At 47.2% G+C, this 26,976-nt stretch overlaps 2 protein-coding genes across 3 annotated transcripts in view; one reads left to right on the top strand and one right to left on the bottom strand.

The window, feature by feature from the left end:
- The window catches only part of LOC138742039 (mucin-2-like), a 198,115-nt gene extending 195,284 nt beyond the window's left edge, over positions 1-2,831 (top strand). Inside the window, exon 37 of the mRNA XM_069896231.1 lies at positions 2,581-2,831. Within this exon, the coding sequence (XP_069752332.1) occupies positions 2,581-2,831 (251 nt within the window). The remainder of the gene's footprint in view (positions 1-2,580) is intronic.
- A 10,091-nt stretch (positions 2,832-12,922) lies between these two features.
- fibpa (fibroblast growth factor (acidic) intracellular binding protein a) overlaps positions 12,923-26,976 on the bottom strand; it is a 57,873-nt gene continuing 43,819 nt past the window's right edge. Inside the window, exons 5-11 of one of the 2 annotated variants that reach the window (XM_069893921.1) lie at positions 24,069-24,202; positions 21,863-21,971; positions 21,408-21,471; positions 21,169-21,255; positions 18,113-18,160; positions 17,341-17,438; positions 12,923-13,326 (exon numbers count right to left, since the gene is read on the bottom strand). In XM_069893921.1, coding sequence (XP_069750022.1) covers positions 13,257-13,326; positions 17,341-17,438; positions 18,113-18,160; positions 21,169-21,255; positions 21,408-21,471; positions 21,863-21,971; positions 24,069-24,202 — 610 coding nt within the window. In that variant the 3' untranslated portion in view covers positions 12,923-13,256. The remainder of the gene's footprint in view (positions 13,327-17,340; positions 17,439-18,112; positions 18,161-21,168; positions 21,256-21,407; positions 21,472-21,862; positions 21,972-24,068; positions 24,203-26,976) is intronic. The other variant, XM_069893922.1, reaches the window with a different exon arrangement.

Below are 26,976 nucleotides of genomic sequence, written 5' to 3'. Positions count from 1 at the left end.
TTCCCCTCCTGAGTTGTCCTTTATCCCTTGTCGGACAACCACATCTCCCCTCTCCATTTGGATTTGCGAATCCACTCGCAAGCGTCAACTGATTTTGCAGTGACCGCTCTTTTCCCCCACCCAGCCCCCCCCAGAAAAGATTTCACTTTTTATATGTCACAAAGGTCACTCTTTTAATTCCCTCCTTATTCTCTCTATTCCATTACCTTCCCTTATTAATTCTTGTCTATACTATCTATGTTTTCCTCTAATTACAGATACTTTCACGTATGCCCATTGTCTCTATTCACTCTTATACCTCTTTACCCGCATACATCTCAATCGTGGTCATTTTTACCCTCATTACCCGTCTTCATCCCTCAGTCTATTTTTCTCTTTACCCACATACATATCAATCGTGATCATTTTTACTCTCATTACCTGTCTTCATCCCTCAGTCTATTTTTGTAATTGTTCTGCAAATTTTCGTGCTTCTTCTGGATCCGAGAACAGTCTGTTTTGTTGTCCTGGAATAAATATTTTCAATACCGCAGGATGCTTCAGTGTAAATTTATATCCTTTCTTCCATAAAATCGCTTTTGCTGTATTGAACTCTTTTCTCTTCTTTAGGAGTTCAAAGCTTATATCTGGATAAATGAAGATTTTTTGCCCTTTATACTCCAGTGGTTTGTTGCCCTCTCTTACTTTTTCCATTGTCTTCTCCAGTACCTTTTCTCTTAGGAAAAGGTATATCTTAGGAATTTTACTACAATAGATCTTGGTTTTTGTTGTGGTTGTGGTTTAGGGGCCAATGCTCTATGTGCCCTTTCTATTTCCATTTCTTGCTGTAGTTCTGGACATCCTAGGGCCTTAGGGATCCATTCTTTTATAAACTCCCTCATATTCTTGCCTTCTTCATCTTCCTTAAGGCCCACTATCTTTATGTTATTTCTTCTGTTATAATTTTCCATTATATCTATTTTTTGGGCTAGTAATTCTTGTGTCTCTTTAGTTTTTTTATTAGATTCCTCCAATTTCTTTTTTAAGTCTTCTACCTCCATTTCTGCTGCTATTGCCCGTTCTTCCATCTTGTCCATTTTTTTCCCCATTTCTGTTAAGGTCATATCCATTTTATTTATTTTCTTTTCTGTGTTGTTTATTCTTTTTCTTAAATCATTGAATTCCTGTGTTTGCCATTCTTTAAATGACTCCATGTATCCTCTAACAAGAGCAAGTATATCCTTTACCTTGCCTTTTCCTTTATCTATTTCACTGTATTCTTCCTCTTCTTCTTCCTCTGGGTTGGCCATCTGTTGTTTCTTTGATGCCCTTTCCTCCTCTTCTTTCTTGTTTCCATTGTTTTCTGTGGTCTCTTCTTGCTGCAGGTGTTCTGCAGCTGTCGTTGCCGGCTGTGGAGATCGACTCCCCAGCTGGTCCCCCCTCCCGTCGGTGTGTTTTTTTTCATGCGCGGTTGCGCACTTTTACTCGGCTCTGTGAGCCATTGTTGTAGTTCTTTTTCTACCGACCTGAGGTAGTGGGGTCCTCTCTCCACAGCGGGCCTCTTCGGACAGGTAAGGCCTTCACCTTTTTCCTCCGTTGTCTTCTCTTCCTCTCTTCTTTCCGTTGATTTTGATTTTTCTCCTTTTGTCTCCATCTTCTTTCCACCTTTATACTCACTTTTCTTTAACTTGTATTTCTGTGCCTTTGTATTTTCTCTTGTTTTTCGCGACTTTTCTGGAGAGGGCTGGAGTTCACCGTCCGGCCACTACTCCATCACGTGACTCCCGCCGATTCCCTCCCCCTTCTCTTGCACCCAGTCCCCTGCAAGGATTCCCTCCTCTTCTTTCCCGCCCAGTCCCCTGCAAGTGTTCCCTCCCACCCAGTCCCCTGCAAGGATTCCTTCCCCCTTCTCTCCCACTCAGTCCCCTGCAAGGATTCCCTCCCCCCTTCTCTCCCAGCCAGTCCCCTGCAAGGATTCCCTCCCCTTCTCTCCCACCCAGTCCCCTGCAAGGATTCCCTCCCTTTCCGTCCCACCCAGTCCCCTGCAAGTTTTCCATCCCCTTCCCTCTCACCCAGTCCCCTGCAAGGATTCCATTCCCTTCTCTCCCAGCCAGTCCCCTGCAAGTTTTCCATCCCCTTCCCTCCCACCCAGTCCCCTGCACGTATTCCATTCCCTTCTCTTGCACCCAGTCCCCTGTAAGGATTCCCTCCACTTCTCTCCCGCCCAGTCCACTGCAAGGATTCCCTCCCACCCAGTCCCCTGCAAGGATTCCATTCCCTTCTCTTGCACCCAGTCCCCTGTAAGGATTCCCGCCATTGCTCTCCCGCCTAGTCCGCTGCAAGGATTCCCTCCCACCCAGTCCCCTGCAAGGATTCCCTCCACCCAGTCCCCTGCAAGGATTCCCTCCCCTTCTCTCCCGCCCAGTCCCCTGCAAGGATTTACTCCCACCCAGTCCCCTGCAAGGATTCCATCCCCTTCTCTCCCGCCCAGTCCAATGAAAGGATTCCCTCCCCCTTCCACCCTGTCCCCTGTAAGGATTCCCTCCCCTTCTCTCCCACCCAGTCCCCTGCAAGGATTCCCTCCCCTTCTCTCCCACCCAGTCCCCTGCAAGGATTCCATCCCCTTCCCTCCCACCCAGTCCCCTGCCTGGATTCCGTCCCCTTCCCTCCCACCCACTCCCCTGCAAGGATTCCCTACCCTCCTCTCCCACCTAGCCCCCTGCAAGGATTCCAACCCCTTCTCTCCCACCCAGTACCCTGCAAGGTTTCCATCCCCTTCCCTGCCACAATACCTCGTCTCCTCATCCCTTCCCACCTTCCCCTGCGGCTGGAGGAGGTACCACACGCCCTGACCACTGTCCGCAGCCACAGACCGTCCTTCCATGTGAAGCAAATCTAGGCCCGTGGTCCCACCGTGGCTTGCTCTCTGCTGGAAAGACTGGGCGCAGTCCGGGAGATCGCTTTGCCAAGCACCTTAGTTCCATCCGCATCAGTGACATGGACCTCCTGTTGGCTAGCCACTTCAATTCTATGCCCCATGCCCGTGCCAACGTGGCTGCCCGCAGTCTCGTGTACTATCCCACCGAGACCACCTGTAAAATTTAGGGAGTGGCACTTGATTTTTCCAGCCCGATGACGGCATTAACACCGATTTCTCCGTCTTCTGCTGGCCCACTCCCCATTCTCCCTTCCTTCCCGTTCCCTCTTCACCCCCTCATTTGCTGGTGTGCCCCACCTCCCTTGTCCACCTATGACTTCCTGCCTGTGGGGCTGTGCTTCCCCCCTCCCACCATTTTGCCCTGACACCAGCCGACATCTTGTCCACACCTTGTCCTCAAGATTGAAACGCCGGTTATATCTTTATAACATAAAGTGCACAGTTTGAACTGCCGAGTTTCTCCAGTGCCATGTTTGTACGTTAACAATTATCATGGCTCTGCCCCATCTACGAATTCGCTGATTATACCACAGAGGGTGAAAGTTTAGGTGGAAACACGAGGGGAAACTTCTTCACGTCGAGAGTGGTGGGGGTGTGGAGCGAGCTTAATCCGGGATCAATTTTCACATTTAAGAAATATTTGGACAGGTACGTGGATGCGAGGGGTGTGGAGGGCTATGGACTTGGCAGATTAATAGCTTGGCACAGACTAGAAGGGCTGAAGGGCCTGTTTTCTGTGCTATCATGTTCTATGAGTCAGCTTACAGGAGGGAAACTTGGCCGAGTGGTGCACCAACAAACTCACACTCACTGTCACCAAAACACTCACACAAACAAACTATATACAGGTACACACTACACACGTGCTATACACACATACACAATATATACTCACACACACAATGTGTGTGTACACACACAGTCACACTCACACACATAGACACACAGTCACACACACAGACAGACACACTGTACACACACAGATACAGACACACACAAAAACTATATACAGGTACACACCACATACGCTGTATATACACACACAATATACTCACATACACTCAATGCCTGTTTTGTGTCCATGGACAAAGACAAATTATCCAGAGTGCTGAGTAAAACTGACAACTGCCCTATTGACCACCGGGAATGGGAGAGTGGGGGAAATCAATGAACAATTTCAATGTGTACACGGGAGGAGGGGGGTGTTGAGTTGTTACACCCCTGCTGGGTTGACGGATGGACCTTCCCTGCCTCACCACCCACAGCCGCTGGGAGCTTGTCCATCAACCCCATCTCTCCCCATCCCAAGGTGGGGATGATGTCATAGAGTCCTGCAGCATGGACCGAGGCCCTTCAGCCAAACTTGTCCATGCTGACTGAGCTAATCCCACTTGCCTGCATTCAGGCCACATCTCTCTAAGCCCCTATCCTGTCAGAAGCGTCTGGCCATTTTAACCTTTCATATCATACACCATACTCTGGACTGGGTCCATGGGTAAACTGCTGAACGAACACCAGTATAAACCAGCTGGTGGCTGGGTATTAAAACTAGTCCCAGAAAACGAGGAGATGGAGTATGTGCGCTTGTTGGGGGTCCTAGAAAACTGGGGCACATAGTCCAAAGGGTTAAATCTTGTCCTTGATTCTACCATTTCCTCTGGCCTCTCACCCACTACCCTCTGTGTGGAGACAGTTCCCCCCCCCCTTTAAATAATTTTCCTTCAGCCTGCGCTCCTTCCACTTTTAGATGCCCCTACCCTGAGAAGATTGTGGCAACTATGCTGTTATAAAGGTCCGTTCCCCCACCACCCCCTCCCCAACATGATCCCACCACCAGATACATCTTTCCCTCCAGAGAGAGGTCCCCAACTCTCCAGTCCAGCTGAACAGTATCCCTCCTACGGTAACGGTGCCCTCTATTCCAAACTGTGGGCTTGTGCTCAAAGTTCTGATTTACTGTCAGACGACATGTCTGACATCACGTACAACCCTGAGATTCTTTTTTCCTGCGGCGAGGCAGAATTACCACTAATTGGAAGTGCAAAAAATAAACTGTACACAGTGTAAACAAATAAAGAACTGTAAACAGATAACAAATGTAAACAAACTGACTGTGCAATATAGAAATTCAATGAAGTACACAAGTAAGAGTCCTTAAATGAGTCCCTGATTGAGTTTGTCGTTGAGGAGTCTGATGGCGGAGGAGGAACTGTTCCTGAACCTGCTGGGGCGAGACTCGTGGCCTCAAGACCTCTTTCCTGATGGCAGCAGCGAGAGCAGAGCATGTGCCGGGCAGCGCGGATCCCTGATGATCGCTGCTGCCCTCCAAGGGCAGGGTTCCCTGTAGACGCACTCGGCGGTGGGGAGGGTTCTGCCCATGAAGTTCTGGGCTGTTGCCCACTACCTTTTGGAGGGCTTTACACTCTCAGGGGCAATGGTGTCCCCTGTACCAGACTGTGACACAGTCGGACAGCACACTTTCCACTGCACCTCTGTAGAAATTTGCCACATGTTCCGCATGGAAGGTGGGTGAGGAAGGTTCAGTCACTAGGGATTAATATAGAGAGTCAGATATTCAGCGGTGGCTGGAAGATAGGCACCAGAGAGTCATGGTGGTCTGTCAGGATGGAGGTCGGTGGTGAGCGATGCGTCTCAGGGATCAGTGCTGGGACCTTTGTTGTTTGTCTTTTATATTAATGATTTGGATGACGGCCTGGAAAATTGGGTAAGTAAATATGCGGATGATACAAAAATAGAGGGAGTTGTGTATAGTGAGGATGGTTTTCGGGGACTACAGAAGGATTTGGACTGTTTGGGAGAGTGGGCAGAGATGTGGCAGATGGAGTTTAATGTAGATAAGTGTGAGATGCTTAATTTTGGGAAGAATAATCAAAATAGGACATATGTAGCGAAGGGGAGGGTGTTGAGGAGAGCGGAGGAACAGAGGGATCTTGGAATAATGGTTAATCGTTCCTTGAAGGTGAATTCCCATGTAGATAGGGTGGTGAAGAAAGTTTTTGGTTTGCTGGCCTTTATAAATCATAACATAGAATATAGGAGCTGGGAGGTGATGTTAAGACTGTTCAAGGCCTTGGTGAGACTGTGCAGTTCTGGTCCCCAAATTATAGGAAGGATATCAATAAGGTAGAGAGGGTGCAGAGAAGATTTACTAAAATGTTGCCAGGATTGCAGTATTTAGAATACAGAGAAAGAATGAGTAGACTGGGTCTTTATTCATTGGAGCGTAGAAGGTTGAGGGGGGATTTGATAGAGGTATTTAAAATTATGAAGGGAATAGATAGATTAGATGTGAATAGGCTCTTTCCCCTGAGGGGAGGGGAGATTGGAATGAGGAGTGATGTTAAGGGTTAGGGGGCAAAACTTTAGAAGAAGAAGCTGAGTGAAAAAGGGGTGACTGAGTGGAATGACCTTCCGGAAGAGGTGGTTGAGGCAGAGTCAATTTAAGAGGAGGTTAGATGAGTACATGGACGTGAGAGGGTTGGAGGGTTATGGGAAGGGAGTGGGTAGGTGGGACCACGTAAATTGGTGCAGACCAGAAGGGCCGAAATGGCCTATTTCCGCAATGTAAATGGTTATATGGTGTCGTACCAAAACTCCATAAACTCCTGAGGAAGTCGAGGCTCTGATGTGCTTTCTCAGCAGTAACATTACTGTGTGTGGGGAGAGATGTGAGTGTTACACATGGACAACTGTTACACTGGGGAGAGACAGTGATCAGCCCAGACACCCTGCCTACACAGACTACCCTAACCACTCGCATCGCTAAGGTGGGTGCGACCGCCCCAGGGTGACCCCGTTCAGAAGCAGTGAGTATTAACGGGCCTCCTCCTTCCCCCTCGCCCCAGGTAACACAAGGAGCCTCGCAAAGCCCGGAGTGTCTGCACACAGCTTCCACGGCTGGTGCCTCCGCCCTGCCCCACCCAGCATCACCTAAGGCAGTCCCAGTCACTGCAATTAATTCAGGTGGCTCGCTCTGGAGCCTGTGTTTTAGCAGGTGCCTGGTCAAACCACAGATGGAGGAGGGTGTTCGCCTGCTGTGCTGTTTACTGAGCATTAACCCTGTGCAGACCCAGTTTCCGCTTCGACGGCCGCCCTCTGAGGGAAACTCAGCAGGTCCCGGTTGGGAAGGAAAGGCAGCGAGAGAGGAGACATGAGGGAGGGGGAGATGTGTGTGAGAGAGATGAGGGGGGAGGGAGAGAGAGAGGGAAAATGGGAGATGGGGAACAAGAGGGAGGGGGTGAGAGAGGGGAGGGAGAATTGAGGAAAGAGGGAATGTCAGAAAAGTAGCAGCAAAAAAAGGGTGAACTCAGCCTGCGACATCACGGGCTCCAGTCCTCACTCCATCGAAGACATCGACAAAAGCCTCTCTCCTCAAGGACCCCCCACCACCCAGGCCAGGCCCTCTTCGCTCTGCTCCCATCGGGGGAAAGGTCCAGGAGCCTGAAGACGAGCCCCCAGCGGCACAAGGGCAGCTTCTTCCCCGCTGCCATCAGATTCCTGAACGGACAGTGAACCGCAGACACGCCTCACCCTCTTCTTTTGCACTAATTTATTTACTTTAAAGGTCACAGCAATATCTGTGCCTGTAATGATGCTGCAAAACAACGAATTTCATGACGATAAATGCTAATTCTGAGAGGGTGTGGGCAGCAGGGAGGGCTGGCGAACAGACAGTGCCATCACCGCTCTGCCCGCAAACCAGACTGCATAATCTGGGAAAAGCTGAGGGGGAGCACATTTACATTCTTGGGAGTCACCATCTTGGAGGATCTTTCCTGGACCCAGCGCGAAAAAAGCGTCTTTACTGCCTCAGGAGTTCGCCGGAAACCCTGTCAAGGTGCAGTGAAAAGAGTGCTGACTGGCTGCATCACGACGGGCTGGCGCTGGGGCACCAACACTCTTTAAGTGTGTGAGAGACGAGTAAAACTAATTTGAAAATATGTGTAATGAATAAAGCCAGTTGAATAGGATAAGGGTAGATAATAGAATGTAGGAAGAAGTAAAGTTAGTCTGAATAAGATAAGGGTCTTCTAGCCTTTTAGACAGAATTAGCAAGTTCTGCATATAAGAGTTAGTAAGCCCTGAGAGTAAGGAAGGTGTGAATAAGGACAATGACATGATGGGACACAGACAGGATACCCCCTGGTCCTCCAAGTTCACAGAAACAGCACATAGGCAGACAGGATTGCCTATTGCCAAACTCATCCAGGAGGCATAAGAATGTAAGGGGGAAGGTACTTCTATACTGAAATAAACTGTATAAAAGTTGGGTGAGCCCCAGTGTATGAGTGTATTCCCAGGGTAAGGGGAAGCACCCAACTTTGCATCGTTGTACAATAAATGTTCTTTGTTCTCAATTTTTGTCTCGAGCGAAATCTGTGAAGTTACTTCTGTTTCTCACAAATAGGGGGTTCGTCCGGGATCCCACTCCCTCCACTGACAGAGTGCCCGACGACGAGGGTAGGTGCACTCCGGCTGATTCAGCTGGACTCACGGATTGCAGGTGACTGGTCAGTGGATGAAGCGAGTGATATCCGAGAAGAGGCATTGGGATCAAACAACGGGAGGACGTTAAGGAAGCGCACTAGGAATAGTTACTGGATCCCGGTAAGAGGAATTTTACTTACCTGTTAGTATGGGAGGTGTGAGTAGCAAGGGAAATAGTCCTAAGGAAGGATGGGACGATCAGATAACTAAGCAAAGTCCATTAGGATTAATGCTATCTGATTGGGGTGCGGGGAGAACCCGCGGGAAAGACAAACAGACCATGGTCAGGTATTGCTGTCTGGAATGGGTTAAAAACCCGATAAAAGGGAATTCGGTATATTGGCCAAAGTTTGGATCCGATGAGGACTGGATGTGTCAGGCATTGAACATCTGGCTCTATCAAAATTAAAGAGATAATATTGAGAGCAGAGAATATGCAGCCTGCTGGCTCAATGGATCGGTTGATCAACTGGTTTTGAATGAAAAGGAATGTAAGGACAAGAAGGATGAGGAACCTTTTGTCACTGAAATACAAGGATGGGAGATGGGATGTGTTACATTCCCTTCCTCCACCTTATGCTCCTCCTATGCCGGCTCCTATCTTTCCCCTCTCTCCTATGCTCTACCCTTCTTCACCTTCCCCTCCTCCCCCACAGCTAAAGAAAGGAGAAGAAAGTAGGGGTGGTATGATGACCCGTTCACAAAGTACTAGATTACCACCTCAATTGACAAGAGAGGGAGGAGACTTTGATTCAAAACAGTGTGAGACCCTCCGGGAGGGAAGGGCAGACCCTTTGATTCATTTCCAGGAGAGCAGGAATCTAGACATTATAAAGGAGAGGATAAGCCAGAAATTAACTGGATGAGATCTTTACGGGAAGTTCCCATGGGAAGGGGTCTCGGTTTCGTAAATGTGCCCCTGACTAGTGCGGAGGTGCATAATTTTAAGAGAATGCCCAATAAACAGAAAGGAAAGGCTAAGATTTTGATGCAGGCAGTCAAGGAAGTCGTGGAGCGACAGCGAGGAAAGGGTAGGGGCTGTGTGCCAGCTCCTGGACATTGGGAGGAGCTCCGGGAGTGGGAGAGTAGAGACCAGAGCGGGGGAAAGGGAAGAGGGGAATTCCGGGGACGACGACCATTCCCGGGACCTCATGGTAATCCCGGTACGAACTGGGAAACAGGAGCATTAGTTTGCTACCATTGTAAAAAGGAGGGACATTTTAAGAGAGAATGCCCAATGCGAGCCAGGGAGACGCGATCTTATGCACTGATGGAAGCAGATTATGAATACGGGGGGGTCACGGTTCTCAGTCAATACACACCGAGGGGCTGCACGGAGAATCATTGGTAAATTTAAGCATAGGACCCCACAGTGACAAGATGACCTTTTTTTTAGTAGATTCTGGGGCAGCCCGGTCTAGTATTTTACAACCACCCGAGGGTGTTAAGATAGAGGGGACAGTGATGATTTTGGGAATAGGAGGAAGAGATTTTACGGTCCCTGTATTAAGGGATGTAAGAATACAAATGAGAGAAAAGATAATAACAGAGGATATTTTACTAGTTCCCCAAGCTGGAGTTTGTTAGGACGAGATTTACAGGACCAATTGGCTATCAGCACCAGACCACAAGAATCAGGTATCAGGGTTCAATTGTATGTATTAACCGAGGAGGATTGGGAACTAATAAATCCTGGAGTATGGGAAAAAAGAAGCAATAGAGGAGTGTTAGATATTCCTGCCCTGCAAGCAACTTTAAAAGATCCTGAGCAAGTAATTAGACGAAAGCAGTATCCAATTGCGATGGCTTAATTAGACGAAAGCAGTATCCAATTCCAATGGCTGGCCGAAAGGGGCTGCAGCCAGTAATTGACCAGTTGGTGAAAGATGGTATACTTGAACCTTTTTCCTACCCCTGAGGCTAACGACCAGTACATATCCAAATATTTAAAGGGACTTTCTGCCTCTCTATACGAATTAAAACGGAAGGGTTTATTAGCTCAAAACCCACCCCTGGAGCATCCTATTTATTTTATTAAATCTGGTGATTGGGTATATGTAAAAGCATGGCAAGATCACCAACTAAAACCTGTCTGGGACGGCCCCTATTGTGTACTTTTGATTACAGACACTGCAGTGCGAACGAAAGAAAAGGGGTGGACTCACATAGAACAAATTAAACAAGCTGCTGATCCACGGACTAAAGATATTGATAATCTACCCTCCACCTGGCGTGCAGTCCTTCATCCTTCTGATCTGAAAGTTACACTACGCCAGGAAAAAGTGTTGTAATGTTTTTACCATTTGCTGTTTTGTTTACTTGTTGGTTCCCAATTTTTGGGAAATCACCAAATTGCTCACAAGGTAGTAAGTCCTCCTGGAATAGGGGCAGCAGAGGCGACAATTATTTACCTTTAGAATGCAGACAGGTCGCAGTTATAGAGTATAGTCATAGTGGGGTACCTTATTTAGTATTATATAGGATCCCAACATGGACCAGGGGAACAGAACGGCCCTAGGGGAGTAGACTTGGTTTGTATTCCTGCCTCTACAGATATTAAAAAGAGTTTTAAAGAGATAGCACAAAGAAGATGGTGGGACAATGACAGACAGAATGTTAGTCAGGATTGTACATGTAGCAGAGATAGAGTGAATACATATGCTAATGTTCACAGACAGGCTGCAACTCACAGGTTCAGTGATACTTATGCTAATGTTCGCAGACAAGCTGCAACTCACAGGTTAAGTGATACTTATGCTAATGTTCGCAGACAAGCTGCAACTCACAGGTTAAGTGACAAGAAACACCCCTCCCCAACTTGGTCTCCTGTAAAACATCCTTTGGGTCACACAGACATTTGGAATGTTAAGAACCACCACTGTAAGGGGAGTTCCAGTTGTAAACGAAGTAAGCTGCTCCAGAACAGCACAGCTGATTGGCATTTAAATCGTTTAATCAGACTCCAGCCTTGGAGATCATCACCGAACAGACAGTGATGGCCCTGAATTTAGGGGCTGAAGAAAGACGACAGATACAAGCCACAGTTCAACAAAACTGCCTGGCTCTCGATTAATCGTTGGCTGCTGAAGGCAGCGTTTGTGAAAAACTGGTTAATGACAATGCTCACAACGGTCAGGCAGTTAAAGACACTTCTTCAGGAGTTCGAAAATCTTACCATGCCCAGGTTCAGACTTGGCAACCTTGGTCCAGTGTGGGATGGACTAGACTTTTTATTGGTAACTGGAGTCTGATACCCACAGCCCTTATAGCAGCTGGACTCGCTATTCTGGCCATTATGGTGCTCCCCTGCCTAAAGACTTGTGTGCAGTATTTAATTCAACGGACCCCTCGTCAGATCACTATAACCCAAAGGATGTATGTTTCCCAAATTCTGTCTGTTGATGCTGAGACTGAAGTTCGTTTACTGACTCGTTGGGAAAAAGACCAAGTTTACAAGTAATACATTCCAGTTGCAAATTCACGAAGCGTAGCTAAAAGTGAGGATTGTGAAAGATGCGTAAAACTAATATGAAAATTTGTGTAATGAATAAAGCCAGTATGAATAGGATAAGGGTAGATAATAGAATGTAGGAAGTAAAGTTAGTCTGAATAAGATAAGGGTCTAGCCTTGGAGAGAGTCAGCAAGTTCCGCATATGTAATTAGTAATTTAGCAAGTTCTGCATATAAGAGTTAGTAAGCCCTGACCTTTGGGAAGGTGTGAATAAGGACAAAGGCAGGTGAATAAGGACAATGACATGATGGGACTGGGACACAGACAGGATACCCCCTGGTCCTCCAAGTTCACAGAAACAGCACGTAGGCAGACAGGATTGCCTAATGCCAAACTTATCCAGGAGGCAGAAGAATGTTAGGGGGGGGGGGGGGGGAGGGTACCTCTACACTGAAATGAACTGTATAAAAGTTGAGTGAGCCCCAGTATCTGTGTGTATTCCCAGGGTAAGGGGAAGCACCCAACTTTGCATTGTTGTATAATAAATGTTCTTTGTTCTCAATTTTTGTCTCGAGCAAATTCTGTGAAGGTACTTCTGTTTCTCACAAGTGTAAAGCCCTGCAAAAGGTCGTGACGCAGCCCAGGATATTGATGGGGAACGCTGCTGTCGGAGGGCAGCAGTGATCGTCAAGGATCCGCACCGCCCGGCACACGCTCTGTTCTGGCTGCTGCCGTCAGGAAAGAGGCCTCGGTGGCACAAGACTCGCACCACCAGCTTCAGGAACAGCTGCTCCCCCTCCACCATCAGACTCCTCGACCACAAACTCAATCAGACATTCATTTAAGGACTCTTCTGCAATTCATTGATCTTTTCCCTCTCTGTATTTATTTATTTAAATGGTGTACAGTTTATTTTTTGCATTACCAGTAAGTAGTAATTCTGCCTGACCCCCCAGGAAAAGGAATCTCAGGGTTGTATGTGATGTCACGTCGGGCAAACCAGGTACAGACCCATTCACATCTCCTCCAGATCCAATGACAGTGAGACACTTTACAATGTTTATTGGACAAAGAAACAACGCAGTCCATCAGAAGACCATTTCCCCTCTCCCGGGAGGCGTCAGGATGGACTGCCTCTCCCCCCTGACATGCACACAAGGCACCATGGCAGATTCCACCTTCTTTAAACTCCAATGTCCCAATGTTTTGAGAAGCCAGAATTGTTCTAAGAGTGAAATCGCTCACGGGCGTGCACAATCCTGGGCTGAGAAGACTGATCGGGGCGAGGGTGCAGTCGAGGGGATTCCTCCAGCAAACACAGGGGAGGTCCTCCCTCTCCCCCCCCCCCTCCCTCCGACAGCGTGGGACAGGGCGAATCATCAGTCGTGGTACATCTTCAAGATGCAGCTTTTTACTGTGCACATGTAGCGTTCCCACAGGGCCTGGTGCCTGGGGGGAAGTAAAATCACAGGTGATTTGGACAAGGCACAAGGGTGTAAAAACACACGGAAGCGCCGGGGGAATCTCAGCCGGTCTCGCAATGTCCCCAGGAGGAAAAGATATATATTGGGCCTGAGCCCTTCTCAAGGAGCAAATAAGAAGCAGGCAGGAACCTGAATTAAATGGCAGCAGAGAAGGGGAGGAGTCCAGACTAACGGCCAAAAGGTGTTAATTGGATAATGTTAAGAGGAAAGGTGAAAATCGATTTTTATTTTTCGTAGGCCAGGCCCCTCGACTCTTCCTCCGCTACGTCAACTATTTTGGTGCTGTCTTGTGTGCCCGTGATGAGCTCGGTTGACTTCACGTTCCTGCCAACTTCCACCCTGACCTCAAATCCATTTGGTCCATCTCTCCCCTTGATCTCTGTCACCACCTCAGGAGACAAACTCTTGACAGATATCTATAAACCCACAGGTACCTCGATGACACCTCTTCCCACCCTGTCCCCTGGAAGGATTCCATCCCTTTCTCTCAATTCTGCCGTCTCACCTGCCCCCAGGATGAGGAAGTCCATGCCAGATCAGAGATGTCCTCCTCCTTCAAACAATGTGGATTTCCCTCCATCAACTTGGCCCAACACATCCTCTTCCGCTATTTCTGCCACCTTCTACGTGATCCTGTCACCAGACATATATTCCCCTCTCATCCTTCCACAGGGACTGCTCCCTCCAATCATCCCCTTGGCACCTCCACTTCAGCCCACACCTCCTCCCTCAGCACCGTTCAGGGCCCCAAACAGTCCTTTTACTTGTCAACCTACAGGGAGTTGTCTACTGCGCCTGGCTCTCCCACTGTGGTCTCCTCTATGTCGGAGAGACTGAGCGCAGAGTGGGAGATCCTTGGCTGAGCACCTCAGCTCTGTTTGCGGCCCAGAACCTGCCCATTTCAAATCCCCGTCCCATTTTCTTGCTGACGCATCTTTCCATGGTCTCGTGCACCGCCAGACTGAGACCACCGCAAATTGTCGGAACACACCTTCTGTCTGGATGGCATTAACATAGAATTCTGCAGTTTCTTTTAAAACCCCCTACCCCCTATCCCTTTCCCCCAGCTCGCACGCTCTCTCTCTCTTCCCTTTACTCTGTCGCCTTTCACACAGCCAAAATCGATTCTCTCCTTTCCTCATCCAATGAGCATCTTTTCTCTGTGTTCTGGACCCCCTCCCATTCTTCCCCCTTTCTCTCCCCAATCTTTATTTAGATGCCTTCCTGTTTGTCACTCACACCTCAGGCCCGAAACGTCAGTGATACATCTTTACCTCCTGTGGACGCTGCGAGACTGGTTGAGTTCCTCCAGTTTTTATCTACAATCACAGCATCTGCAGAATTTAGTGCTTCAAGACACATGGGAGACTCATTATCTACCCTCTCCCAGATACCCCCACCCCGCCCAACACCACTGATTCCCATCCCCACTCTGGTCAAGTTGGGGCACTGTGTTTGACAGTTGGGAAGGGGGGGGGGGCACGGTGGGATGCAGTGGAAGTTATTTGCAGGAACTGAAATTTCTACTCTCTAATTTTTTTTCTGTGAAACGTAGCAGGGTAGAAACTTGGAGACAATTCAGCCCATCGGCAACATGGCGGCTTGCTTTGGAAGCTCAGGTTGTGCCCGGGATTGCAGATTATTACAGCGCTAGCGACACCCCCCCCCCCCCCGGTTCGAATCCGCCGCTGATGGTGTGGAGTTCGTCCGGATTCCATTCGCATTCCAGAGATGTATGGGATTTCTTTGGCTTGGCTTCGTGGACGAAGATTTATGGAGGGGTATGTCCACGCCTGCTGCAGGCTCGTTGGTGACTGACAAGTCCGATGCGAGACAGGCAGGCACGGTTGCAGCGGTTGCAAGGGAAAATTGGTTGGTTGGGGTTGGGTGTTGGGTTTTTCCTCCATTGTCTTTTGTCAGTGAGGTGGGCTCTGCAGTCTTCTTCAAAGGAGGTTGCTGCCCGCCGAACTGTGAGGCGCCAAGATGCACGGTTGGAGGCGATATCAGCCCACTGGCGGTGGTCAATGTGGCAAGCACCGAGATTTCTTTAAGCAGTCCTTGTACCTCTTCTTTGGTGCACCTCTGTCTCGGTGGCCAGTGGAGAGCTCACCATATAAGACAATCTTGGGAAGGCAATGGTCCTCCATTCTGGAGACGTGACCCACCCAGCGCAGTTGGGTCTTCAGCAGCATGGATTCGATGCTTGCGGACTCTGCCAGCTCGAGTACTTCGATGTTGGTGATGAAGTCATTCCAATGAATGTTGAGGATGGAGCTAATATTGTTTATACTAGTGTTTGGGGCCAAATTATTCGGGTCAATTTTTTTGTGGGATGGGGTGTTTAAATTTAATTTTTATTTTTTTACACACAGATACTACTTTTGACCGAGGTAAGTACCTGCGTGGTTCAAGGTATCGGGAGCTCGGATGGCTGGGACCAGGTGGAAATTCCACATTCGGAGCATTGGGAGCTCGGATGGGCGGGCAGCCAGGGTGAGGGTCTGCGGTCAGGGCCAAAAATAGGGAGATTACTTTTACATGGGTCATACCAAAAAACACATGAATTTGGGGCCAGTGGGGGTTGAGGAGGTTGACTGTTACACAAGTATATAAAGTAGGTTAATTGGTCACGTGGATGCAATTGGGTTCGTGGTCTGGAAGGGTCCATTGCTGGGCTGCACCTTAATTTAAATTGTTAAATTTAAATTTCTTAATTCTTAAAAAAAACACACTTATTTTGAAAGATTCTAGACCACTAGTTTCACAGGGTCGAGAAAAAGTGATTTTTAAGGCAAACTCTCTCTCCTTAATATGCAAAAGTGTTGGAAGAAATTCAGCAGGTCCATCAGTGGAGGTAAAGATATGTAGTAAAACCCCTGGTATCCAGCACCTATGGAGATTGGTAGATGCTGGATATGTGTATTTTCCGGTTGCTTTAGACCTACTCTTACAAAGCCTAACTAATACACCTGCATTAAGAATAAACAGTTTAAGACAAAAATACTCTACTGTCCTTACACTGAACAAACTTCAATTGCATGAATATAAAAATCAGTCACATTCTTTGAAAACATTTAACCGTTGCTGAATCTGCAGGTTTCTCCCCCTCCTTGGAGCCAAACAATAATATTGTAGATAATTACCCCCCCCACCATCCTCCAAATTTACAGATAAAACCTCTGACTGGGGCTACTCTTACTGAGTACGGACAAGGAGTCACCCCAATGGGAGCTCTTCATCCTGGGCGACGCCATGGCTGTTTCACACAACCATAGAATATTACAGCACAGAACCAGACCCCTTCAGCCCTTCTACTCTGTGTTGAACCATTTTTTTGCCTAGTCCCATTGACTCGCCCTCCGTACCTCTCCCATCCACACACCTGTCCAAATTCAGAAATGTTAAAATTGAGCCCACATTCACTTGTTCCAAACCCTCCCCCCCCCCAATCACTCTCTGTGAAAAGACGTTTCCTCTCATGTTCCCCTTAAAATTTTCCCCTCAACAGCCTCATTCAAACAGCTGCTACGAGCAAAGCACGACCAAGGCTGAATATTTGCTCCCATCTGCACCAAAGATTTGTGTTACTTCAGAGAACATTTACAATTTTAAATTTGCATTTTTTTTAAAACCCTTTTTTTCTTATTTAATTTTTTTGCCTCGATTTTTGTTGTTGTCAGTTGCTTGAATTCCGGATACCAGAGGTTTTACTGTATTCCGGGCCTCAGTCCTTGACCAAAGGGGTCAGACTTGAACCGTTGCCATGGACTCGGTAGGTCTTGCTGAATTCCTCCTGCATTTTTGTGCATCAACTACAATCCCAGCGCTTGCCGACTTCCTTGTTTCGCTCACACTCTTGTTGGACTGCAATGGCAATCAAGCTGAAGAGGAAAGGTCAGGGGTGCCGCGCCGCAGGGCGAGGCTGGGCTCTGGGGCGTGGGCCCCACTTTGGGAATTATCTCGCCAGCGGGCTACTCACTTGAAGGCATCAAGGGCGCGGGCTGCATTCGTGTACTGTGTCAGGAAGGCGCCGACGTCGCTGCTGGTCCAGTGATCTGACTTGCACGGTTCAATGTACTGCACAGAAGACCAGAGTCAGCGGTCACCGACACATCAGTGCCTGACCGAGGCCCTTCCGCACCCCTCCCCCCCCACTCAGAGTCCCACCTGAGTTTTAAGGAGCAGATATTGAGGAACATTAGGGCAAGAGGCTGCCAGAGGAAGTGGTCAAAGCAGGCATCATAACAAAGTTTTAAAAGGCACTGAGATGGGTACACAGATAGGGAAGGTTTAGAGCACAATTCGCGGAGATATGTCAGCTGAGACATACGAGCCAGCAGTTTTAGTGGGCATGGCTTATGATTGTGGTGTGTGTGGCTGCGTTATGGGCAGTGAAATTAGCAGATTGTCAGTGTGATCCATGCGGTCCACCCTTCCAGAGCTCCTGACGCCCCATCCGCAGACTCTCACCTAGGCCCCAACCACCTGCCCATCCAAGCTCCTGATGCCACAAACATGGACTTACCACTCAGCCGGCTGTCCACTATCTGTGCTCCCGATGCCCTGGCCTCCCTCCCATCCGAGCTCTCAATGCCCCAAGCTCGGACTTCCACCCGATCCCACCTGCCTATCTGAGGTCCTAACATCTCGAATGTGGACTTACCACCCGGCCGGCCGGCCATCCACCCTCCGTCCCCGACGCCACAGCCGCCCTCCCATCCGAGCTCCCATTGCTCCAAGCTCAGACTTACCACCTGATCCCATCCGCCCCTCCGAGCTCCTGATACCCCGAATTCGGTCTTGCCAATATAAACAAAATATTTGGTATGTATATGTGTATTTTTTGTTATTTGAAACAAATGAACAGTTTAAAAACTACATACATTTGGTATTGGAGAGAGAGAGAGAGAGAGAGAGAGAGAACTTTAACAGCATCTGATATGCATGCATCAGCTTTTACTTCTGGCCAGGTGGCTGGTGTTTCTCAGACAGACGGACATTACCCCGCCTACTCACGCTCAACGGCCACGTGACGTCACAGTTACACTGAGATGCCCAATTTTCAATTTGAATGTAAATTTTTCAAAACACGGTCGGGACCCTTTATTTGAATTACTTTCATAATCTTTGATTTGTGATGAAGTGTTGACCAATGAGATGATTTATTGTTCTGATAAGAATTCTGCCTTTTTTTGGCCAAACGCCTCCATTCTTGGTCATGGGTTTAGATTTTCCCTTTTTATAACATCAACACAATATAACTTGTTTATACCTAAAATGGATGAGAGGGGGGGGGGGTGGGAGGGTGGCTTGGGAGGATGGAAGAAAAAGTCACTGTATATGTGTGAAAAAGAAAAAGTGTATATCATGGCTAATGTGATTTATGGTGTGAAAAATAAAAAATTTTAAAAAATACCAAAAAAAAAACACACAATATAACTTGTTTGATTAAAATGTGGAGAATGTTGGATGTGACCTCTGTGAAATTTCAATGTTAAGAAAAGTATGGAAAAAAGGAGGAAAACGACATACATGAATAAATATTACATACACGTATTCTGAATATTTATATAAATCTTTGGTGGCAAAATGCGAACCTAAGAGTAAAAACTCGCTTATTTTCCACCCCCCCCCACCCCCATGTCTTGCTGCATTCGAACATCCAAAGTTTATTGTATGTGCCTCTTGCGTTAAGCAAGTTTGGCCACCCCTGGCTTACAGGGATAGGGGACAAAGGCAGGCAAATGGAACAAGCTGAGGGAGACAACTCGGACGAGTTGGGCCATGGTGCCTGTTTCAGTGCAGACAAACTGAGCCCCAACTCCATCTCTTGCTCTCTGCCGGCCTACTCACAGAAGGAGGGCGTCAGCTGTTCGCAAGGCGCTCAAAGCTGCTACCCAGGCTGATAGGTGTTCAGGAGGGTGGATGGGGTGTTGGCGTCCATTGACCATGGCATCGAGCTCAGAAGCCGAGGGTTAGACCCCGCTTGGAATATGGGGGTTCAGTTCTGGTCACCTCACTACAGGAAGGAAGCGGAGGTGGCTCACAAGGATGCTGTCTGGATTGGAGAGCGTGCCTCCCGAGGACAGGTTGAGGGAACTTAATCTTTTCTCCTTGGAGTGACACAGGAGGAGAGGTGGACTGATAGGATGATGAGAGGCATTGGTTGTGTGGATGGACGGAGTCTTTCTCTCCCAGGGCTGTAAAGACCAACATGAAGGGGCATAGTTTTAAGGTAGTAAGTATGGAGGGGAGGGGATGCAAGAGAGTGGCGGGTGCATGGAATGCACTTCTGATGGTGGTGGAGACAGGTACAATAGGGTCTTTTTAGAAACTATTATAAGGAACTGAGAAAAATGGGGGTTTTCTAGGCAGTTATTAGGTTATTGAGTCAGCACAACACTGTGGGCCAAAGTGCCTATGTTCTATCTATGCCCCTCAATCTTATAGATCTCCATTAAGTCATCTCTCGTCATTCCAAAGAGAAAAGCCCCAGCTCTGCATATCTCGCTTCAGACACCAGGCAGCATCCTGGTAAATCTACACGTTGTAACTTTCTCTGCTTCCCACTTCATCTGACAGCTCATACCACCTGCCTCCTCGGGTCCTCTTTTAAAACTTTGTCCCCTCACCTGAAACTTTTAACCTGCAGTTTTGGACTGGAAGAAAGATAGCGAACCTCCATCTTATCTAAACTGCCCCCCTCGGTCTCCTATGCTCTGAGATCAGGCAATGTGACTGATCTTTCCCAAGGGTCTATTCCTCGGTCAGTTCCCCTGCAACCACTCTTCCACAATCTTCTGAAAATTTCTCTACCTTCATTTCAAATATTTCTAATGATCGAATGTGCACAACACTCTAGGATCAAGAATTCTGGATGTTCACTGGGGATGGTAGACACCAATGGAGTAAACATCTCTGGTGAGATTCAGACCACCCACACCAATATATTGGCTAAGCCAGCCCACCAGTGCCTTTGACATCCATACAACACTACAGCCCAAAAACAGGGCCTTCATCCCATCTAATCTGTGTGGAACTATTACTGTATATACTCGTGTCATAGTTAAGTTCTGAGAACCAATTTTTTGGGTCAAATTTGGTGGAGCTTGGATGGCCGAGACCGGGTAGCAAGTCCATGGGGGGGGGGTGCACTCGTTGGGAACTCCTGTGGCGTTTGCAGTGACGCAAGCTCGGATGGGCAAGCGGCCTGGTTGAGGATCTGTGGTTGGAATGTTGGGAGTTCTGGTGGGAAGGTGACTGGGATGAGAGCTGCAGCTGGGATGTTGGGAGCTCCGAGAAGCAGGCAGTCGGGGCAAAGATCTGTGATTGGGGTAAGGCGAGGTTCAGCGGGTGGGGCATCAGGAGCTTGGATGAGCGAGCAAGTCAGGGTGAGGATCTGCGGTTGGGACGTCGGGATCTCTGGTGGACAGGTGTTTGCAGTGTCGTGAGCTCAGATGGGCGAACGGCGAGATCGAGGATCTGCGATTGAGATGCTGGGAGATCCGGTGGGAAGGTGGCTGGGGAAAGGGCCAGCAGTTGAGGCGTCGGGAGCTCCAATGAGTGGGTAGTTGGGGTGAAGATCTGCAGTTGGGATGTCCGGAGCTCCAATGGGCAGGCTGCCGGAGCGAGGGTCCGCAGGAGCTTGGATTAGCAGGCGGTCAGTGTGAGGCGAGGATCTGCGATTGGGTCATCGGGAGCTCAGATGCACAGGCGGCTGGGGCCCGTAAATAGGGCTTGTTGGTACACGCGACCGCGAACTTGAACCACATCACCCAGGGGGTGACTGTGCAATTGTTGGACTCACCTTCTCCACCAGGTCAATGAAGAGGTCTCGCACATCCTTGGTGTGAATGAGCTTTGCAGCGATATTGATGAGAGCACGGGAGAGGTTCTACAGAGGGAGTTTACAATCAGATCACAGCAGAGGGGTTCAGGAAATAAAAAATCTGATGTTCCCTCCATCCTGGCAAACACGAGCTGCCGACCAGGAGGGAACACCACAGGTGCACTACCTTCCCACAAATTAAATCGTTTGTGTTTTACCTTGAAGTTTGTTTCCATTTCATTGAAGATGCTGACTTTACCTCTCAGAGCAGTGCAGACCAGGCTGAGAAAACACAGAAGGCTTTCAGTAATCAAACAGGTCCCTATACAACTCAATGCTCAAATTGCAAATCGGAGGGAGGCAGACCGAGAGCAGGGCTCTGGGACAGTGCATGGAGAACTTCAGTCTGTCTGATTCAAGAAGTTTGTGATGGGTCGTTGTGGAAGGAGCTCCACTCTATGTGTGACCATAGGAGGCCATGAAGGGACAGTGTGGAGGGGACTCTGACCACAGGAGCATGTGATGGGACGGTGAAGAGGGAGCTTCACTTTGTGTCTGACTCCGGGAGTGAGTGATGGGATGGTGTGGAGGGAGCTTCACTCTGTGTCTGACCCCAGGGGTGTGTGATGGGACAGGGCAGAGGAATGTGTGTGCATCTCCAGGCACCTTGTACCTTTTGTGCTGATCTAACAGGTCCTTGTCGGTGATGAGCACCTTCAGATCCTTCAGGTCCTGCAGGAATTCTCTGTCCAGATCCACATCCATGTCATCCACATTGGAATCTGCCAGAGAGGACAATCAATCTCTCTTCCCCTCCCTCCCCCTCACTACCCCCCCCCCCCCCCGCCCCCATCTCTCTCTCTCTCTCTCTCTCTCTCTCACAGGCTCAGCTCATCCACAGGAGCAACATGCCCTCCTGCTTTTGTCCCACTTTGAGACCGGACCCCATCAATCCATGGAGTGTTTGCTGAAGGAAGCTAACGTACCTATCTCCACCCCTGTGTCTCCAACTTGCACAACAAGCCAACCACCCTTTGTGTGAAGAATTGTCCCTCATGTATCCAATTCTTTCTTAAATGTTGCAATAGTCCCTCCCTCAGCAAACTCATTCCACACACCATCATCCTCTGCGTATAAAAAGTTACCCCTCCTGTTCATTCTTTCCTGCATCACCTTCACTCTATGTCTGACCCTAGGAGTGTGGTCTGACCCTGGGAGTGTGTGATGGGATGATGTGGAGGGAGCTTCACTCTGTGTCTGACCCCAGGAGTGTGTGATGGGACAGTGCGGAGGGAGCTTCACTCTGTGTCTGACTCCAGGAATGTGTTGTGCCAACCTATATAAACCTACAAAACAAATTAAACCTTCCCTCCATCACACCTATAACCTTCTAAACTAGTGGTTTTCAATCTTTTTCTTTGCACTCACAAAACATAACATAACAATTACAGCACGGAAACAGGCCATTAGGCCCTTCTAGTCCGCACCGAACCAAACACCCCTTTCTAATCCCACCTCCCCTCCATCTTCCTCTCATCCATATACCTGTCCAACCTTTTCTTAAATAATACAATTGACTCCGCCGCCACTATTTCTCCCGGAAGATCATTCCACACAGCTACCACTCTCTGAGTAAAGAAGTTCCCCCTCATGTTACCTCTAAACCTCTGCCCCTTAATTCTTAACTCATGTCCTCTTGTTTTAAACTTTCCTCCTCTTAACGGAAATAGTCTATCCACATCCATTCTGTCTATCCCTTTCTTAATCTTAAATACTTCTATCAAATCCCCTCTCAACCTTCTACGCTCCAAAGAATAAAGACCCAATCTGTCCAATCTCTCCCCATACTCCAGATGCTTAAACCCAGGCAACATTCTGGTAAACCTTCTCTGCACTCTCTCCACTCTGTTTATATCCTTCCTATAATTAGGCGACCAGAACTGCACACAGAACTCCAAATTAGGCCGCACCAACGTCTTATACAATCTCAACATCACCTCCCAACTCCTATATTCCATGCAATGATTGATAAAGGCCAGCATACTAAAAGCCTTCTTCACCACCCTATTCACGTGAGTTTCTACCTTCAGGGAACGATGTACCGTCACTCCTAAATCTTTCTGCTCTTCTGTATTCCTCAATGCTCTCCCATTTACCACGTATGTCCTATTCTGATTCTTCTTACCAAAATGAAGCACCTCACACTTATCAGCATTAAATTCCATCTGCCATTTTTCAGCCCACTTTTCTAAGCAGCCCAAATCCCTCTGCAATCCTTGAAAACCTTCTTCATTATCCACTATTCCACCTATCTTAGTATCGTCTTCCCACCCACATCCCACCTTAAGTAATCCCTCTGCCATCGGTGATCTGTGATTAGTAAGGGGTTGCTTAAGGTGGGATGTGGGTGGGAAGGAAAGGTTGAGAATCACTGCTCTAGACCCAATTGTTACTGAAATATTTTGCTTGAGAAAAATGATCATTGGCCCATTTCCTTTGGAGTTCTGAAACCCTGCACATAACGAGCCTATGAGGGACGATTAAAACAGTGGTTTTCAAACTTTTTCTTTCCACTCACATCCCACCTTAAGTAATCCCTTACTAATCACAGATCCTATTGTACCTGCCTCCATTGCTGTTGCCACCCACCACTCTCTGTGTATACAGCATATAATACTCTCCAATTTATTCCTCTCATGGTTCTGTGCACCTCCTGGAGATTTCCCCTTATCCGCCTGGGCTCCGACCCAGCCTGCCAGATGCTGATGGTATCTAGAAAGGGTTGTTGGCAAACTGTAGGCCATTCTCCGTGCTGTCCTCTGGATTTTATGTGGCTCGCTCGTGATGAGCTGCCCCATTGGGTGGAGTTGCTCACTCACCCACAGCTCCCAGTGTCCAGTTCTGGATCAGCTGCTCAGCGCAGAGGGCAAAGTCCTCAAAGGTCAGATACTGGAGCTTCCTCTTACCAGTCTCGAACCGGTTGTTGGCAAAAAACACCACGGCTGCGTAATCACTGGGCGGGGGAGGGGGTTGGGGGGGGGATAGGGGAGAGAGAATGAGAAAGGGTCAGGCTTAAATAACACTACATGTGCCAGGCTTGATTGACAGAGGAACTAAACTGTCTAAATTTTAGTAACAGAATGAAGATTTTCACAGACAGTGCCCTTGATGCTGAAGTGAACACACTAATGAGATTTCCATACTTCATTTCAGTAGTCTCGCCCAACGCAGATTTCTAAGTTGTGCCTTTCTCAAATGCATTTGAAGTTGGCACAGATCCACCGTAGCCTATGTCCACACTCTCACCGGACGGAAGGGCACAGAGAGCCAGTCAAGGAATGTGGCTTGGATCTTAAACAGACTGTTATTACTTGGATTCCAAAACAAAAGCTTACTTGTCAAACAAACCTCAGGCTCAAAAGGTAACATTTCCCTTCCACTATGATAAATGCCTTTCAGTTTAAAAATACTTCATTAGCTCTGGGAGATCCCAAGTTGTGAAAGGCACGACAGAAGAGGAAATTTTATGTTTCATGGCTACCCTATGGGTATATGTGAGAGAGACAGAGGGTCGCATCAAAACAGGCCCTTAAACCCAGCTTGTGAATACCGATATTGTCTGCACGAGTCAGTCCCATCTAGGGGATCCCTCTAAACCTTCTCAGTCCACGTACCTGTCTAAATACCTTTTAAGTGTTGTAATTGCACCACGTCCTCTGGCAGCCCATTCCACACACCCACCACTCTCTGCGTGAAGAACGTCTCCCCCCCCCAGTCCCCTTTAAATCTTTTCCCCTCCCGCCTTAAATCTATGCCCTCTAGATTTAGACTCCCGTACTCTGCTGTGATGATTCTATCCCCCATGATTTTATAAACCCCTCCCCTCCACCCTCCAAGGGGAAATATCCCAGTCTCCAGTCCCAGGAACATTCTCATCAACATCACTGGCACCTGAAATACAGATGATAATAAAAAAACTACCGAACAATAAAACACCAGGAGAGTATGGATTCCCAATAGAATTCTATAAAATATTTAAAGATTTATTAATTCCTCCCCTTCTGGAAGTAATCAACCAGATTGATAAAACACAAAGCTTACCAGAGTCGTGTAAAACAGCAATAATTACAGTAATACCAAAGACAGGGAAAGATCCACTTCTTCTTTGGCTTGGCTTCGCGGACGAATTTTATGGAGGGGGTAAATGTGCACATCAGCTGCAGGCTCGTTTGTGGCTGACAAGTCCGATGTGGGACAGGCAGACACGGTTGCAGCGGTTGCAGGGGAAAATTGGTTGGTTGGGGTTGGGTGTTGGGTTTTTCCTCCTTTGTCTTTTGTCAGTGAGTCATATAGACCAATATCTTTACTTAACACAGATTATAAGATAATAGCTAAACTATTAGCAAACAGATTAGCCGACTATGTACCAAAAATAGTAAATCTAGACCAAACTGGATTTATTTAAAAAAGACGAACAACAGACAATATCTGTAAATTTATTAACTTAAATCATGCAGTAGAAGGAAATAAAACTCCAACAGTAGCGGTTGCTTTAGACGCAGAGAAGGCCTTTGACAGAGTAGAATGGAATTATTTATTCAAAGTACTACAAAAATTCAGATTACCAGAGAAATATATTAATTGGATTAAAGCATTATATAAGGGGCCATTGGCGAAAGTGACAGTAAATGGATATATATCAAAACAATTTAACTTAGGCAGATCAACAAGGCAGGGATGCCCACTATCTCCTTTATTGTTCGCACCTAAAATGACAGAAGGAGAAGAGAATGAAAAGAACTGACTCAGTGGAATTTCTTGTTTATTTTTATTGAGTGACAACATTGTTTGACGGGTTTAATGTATCTTATATTCTGAACTTTAAAAAATGGGAGGGGAGGTGAGGGAGGGAGGGAGGGGAGGAGGGAAGGGGGAGAAAACATCACTGTATATATTTAAGAAGGAAAATGTATGTATCTTGATCAACCACTAGCAGAACTGATAAGAACAGAAAATAAAATAAAAGGGATAAAAATAAAAGAAGGAATATAAAATCAGTCTATTTGCAGATGACGTTATAATATACTTAGCAGAACCATAAATATCAATAAAAGAATTAAATAGGAAATTGAAGGAATATGGAGAAGTGTCGGGGTACAAGATTAACGCAAATAAAAGTGAAGCAATGCCAATGAATAATGCGGATTTCTCAAAATTTAAGAAAGAATCACCATTCAGATGGCAAATGCAAGCAATAAGATACCAAGGTATACAAATAAATAAAAATCTCGGCCATCTGTATAAACTATCCACTAATGAAAAAATTACAGGACGATTTAGAGCATTGGAAAGATTTACCATTAACACTAATAGGAAGGATAAACTGTATTAAAATGAACATTTTCCCAAGGATATTATACCTATTTCAGGCATTGCCAATACACTTGACAGAGAAATTCTTCAAGGAGTTAAAGAAAATAATAAGGAAATTTTTATGGAAAGGGGGGAAACCGAGGATAGCACTAGATAAATTAACAGAATGGTATAAACAAGGAGGTTTACAACTACCAAACTTTAAAAATTATTATAGAGCCGCACAATTAAGATACCTATCAGATTTTTATCAAACAAGGGAAAATCCAGATTGGACGAGATTAGAATTAGATAAAATAGGGGAAAAGATACCTGAACACATATTATATAAATGGGATGAAAAATTGGTACAACATAGGAATTCTCCAGTATTACATCATCTGCTCAATATTTGGAAGAAGATTCATGTAGAAA

This window comes from Narcine bancroftii, chromosome 8 (genome assembly GCF_036971445.1).
Source record: "Narcine bancroftii isolate sNarBan1 chromosome 8, sNarBan1.hap1, whole genome shotgun sequence".
NCBI classification, from domain to species: Eukaryota; Metazoa; Chordata; class Chondrichthyes; order Torpediniformes; family Narcinidae; genus Narcine; species Narcine bancroftii.
This window is presented reverse-complemented; position numbering and strand designations above follow the sequence as displayed.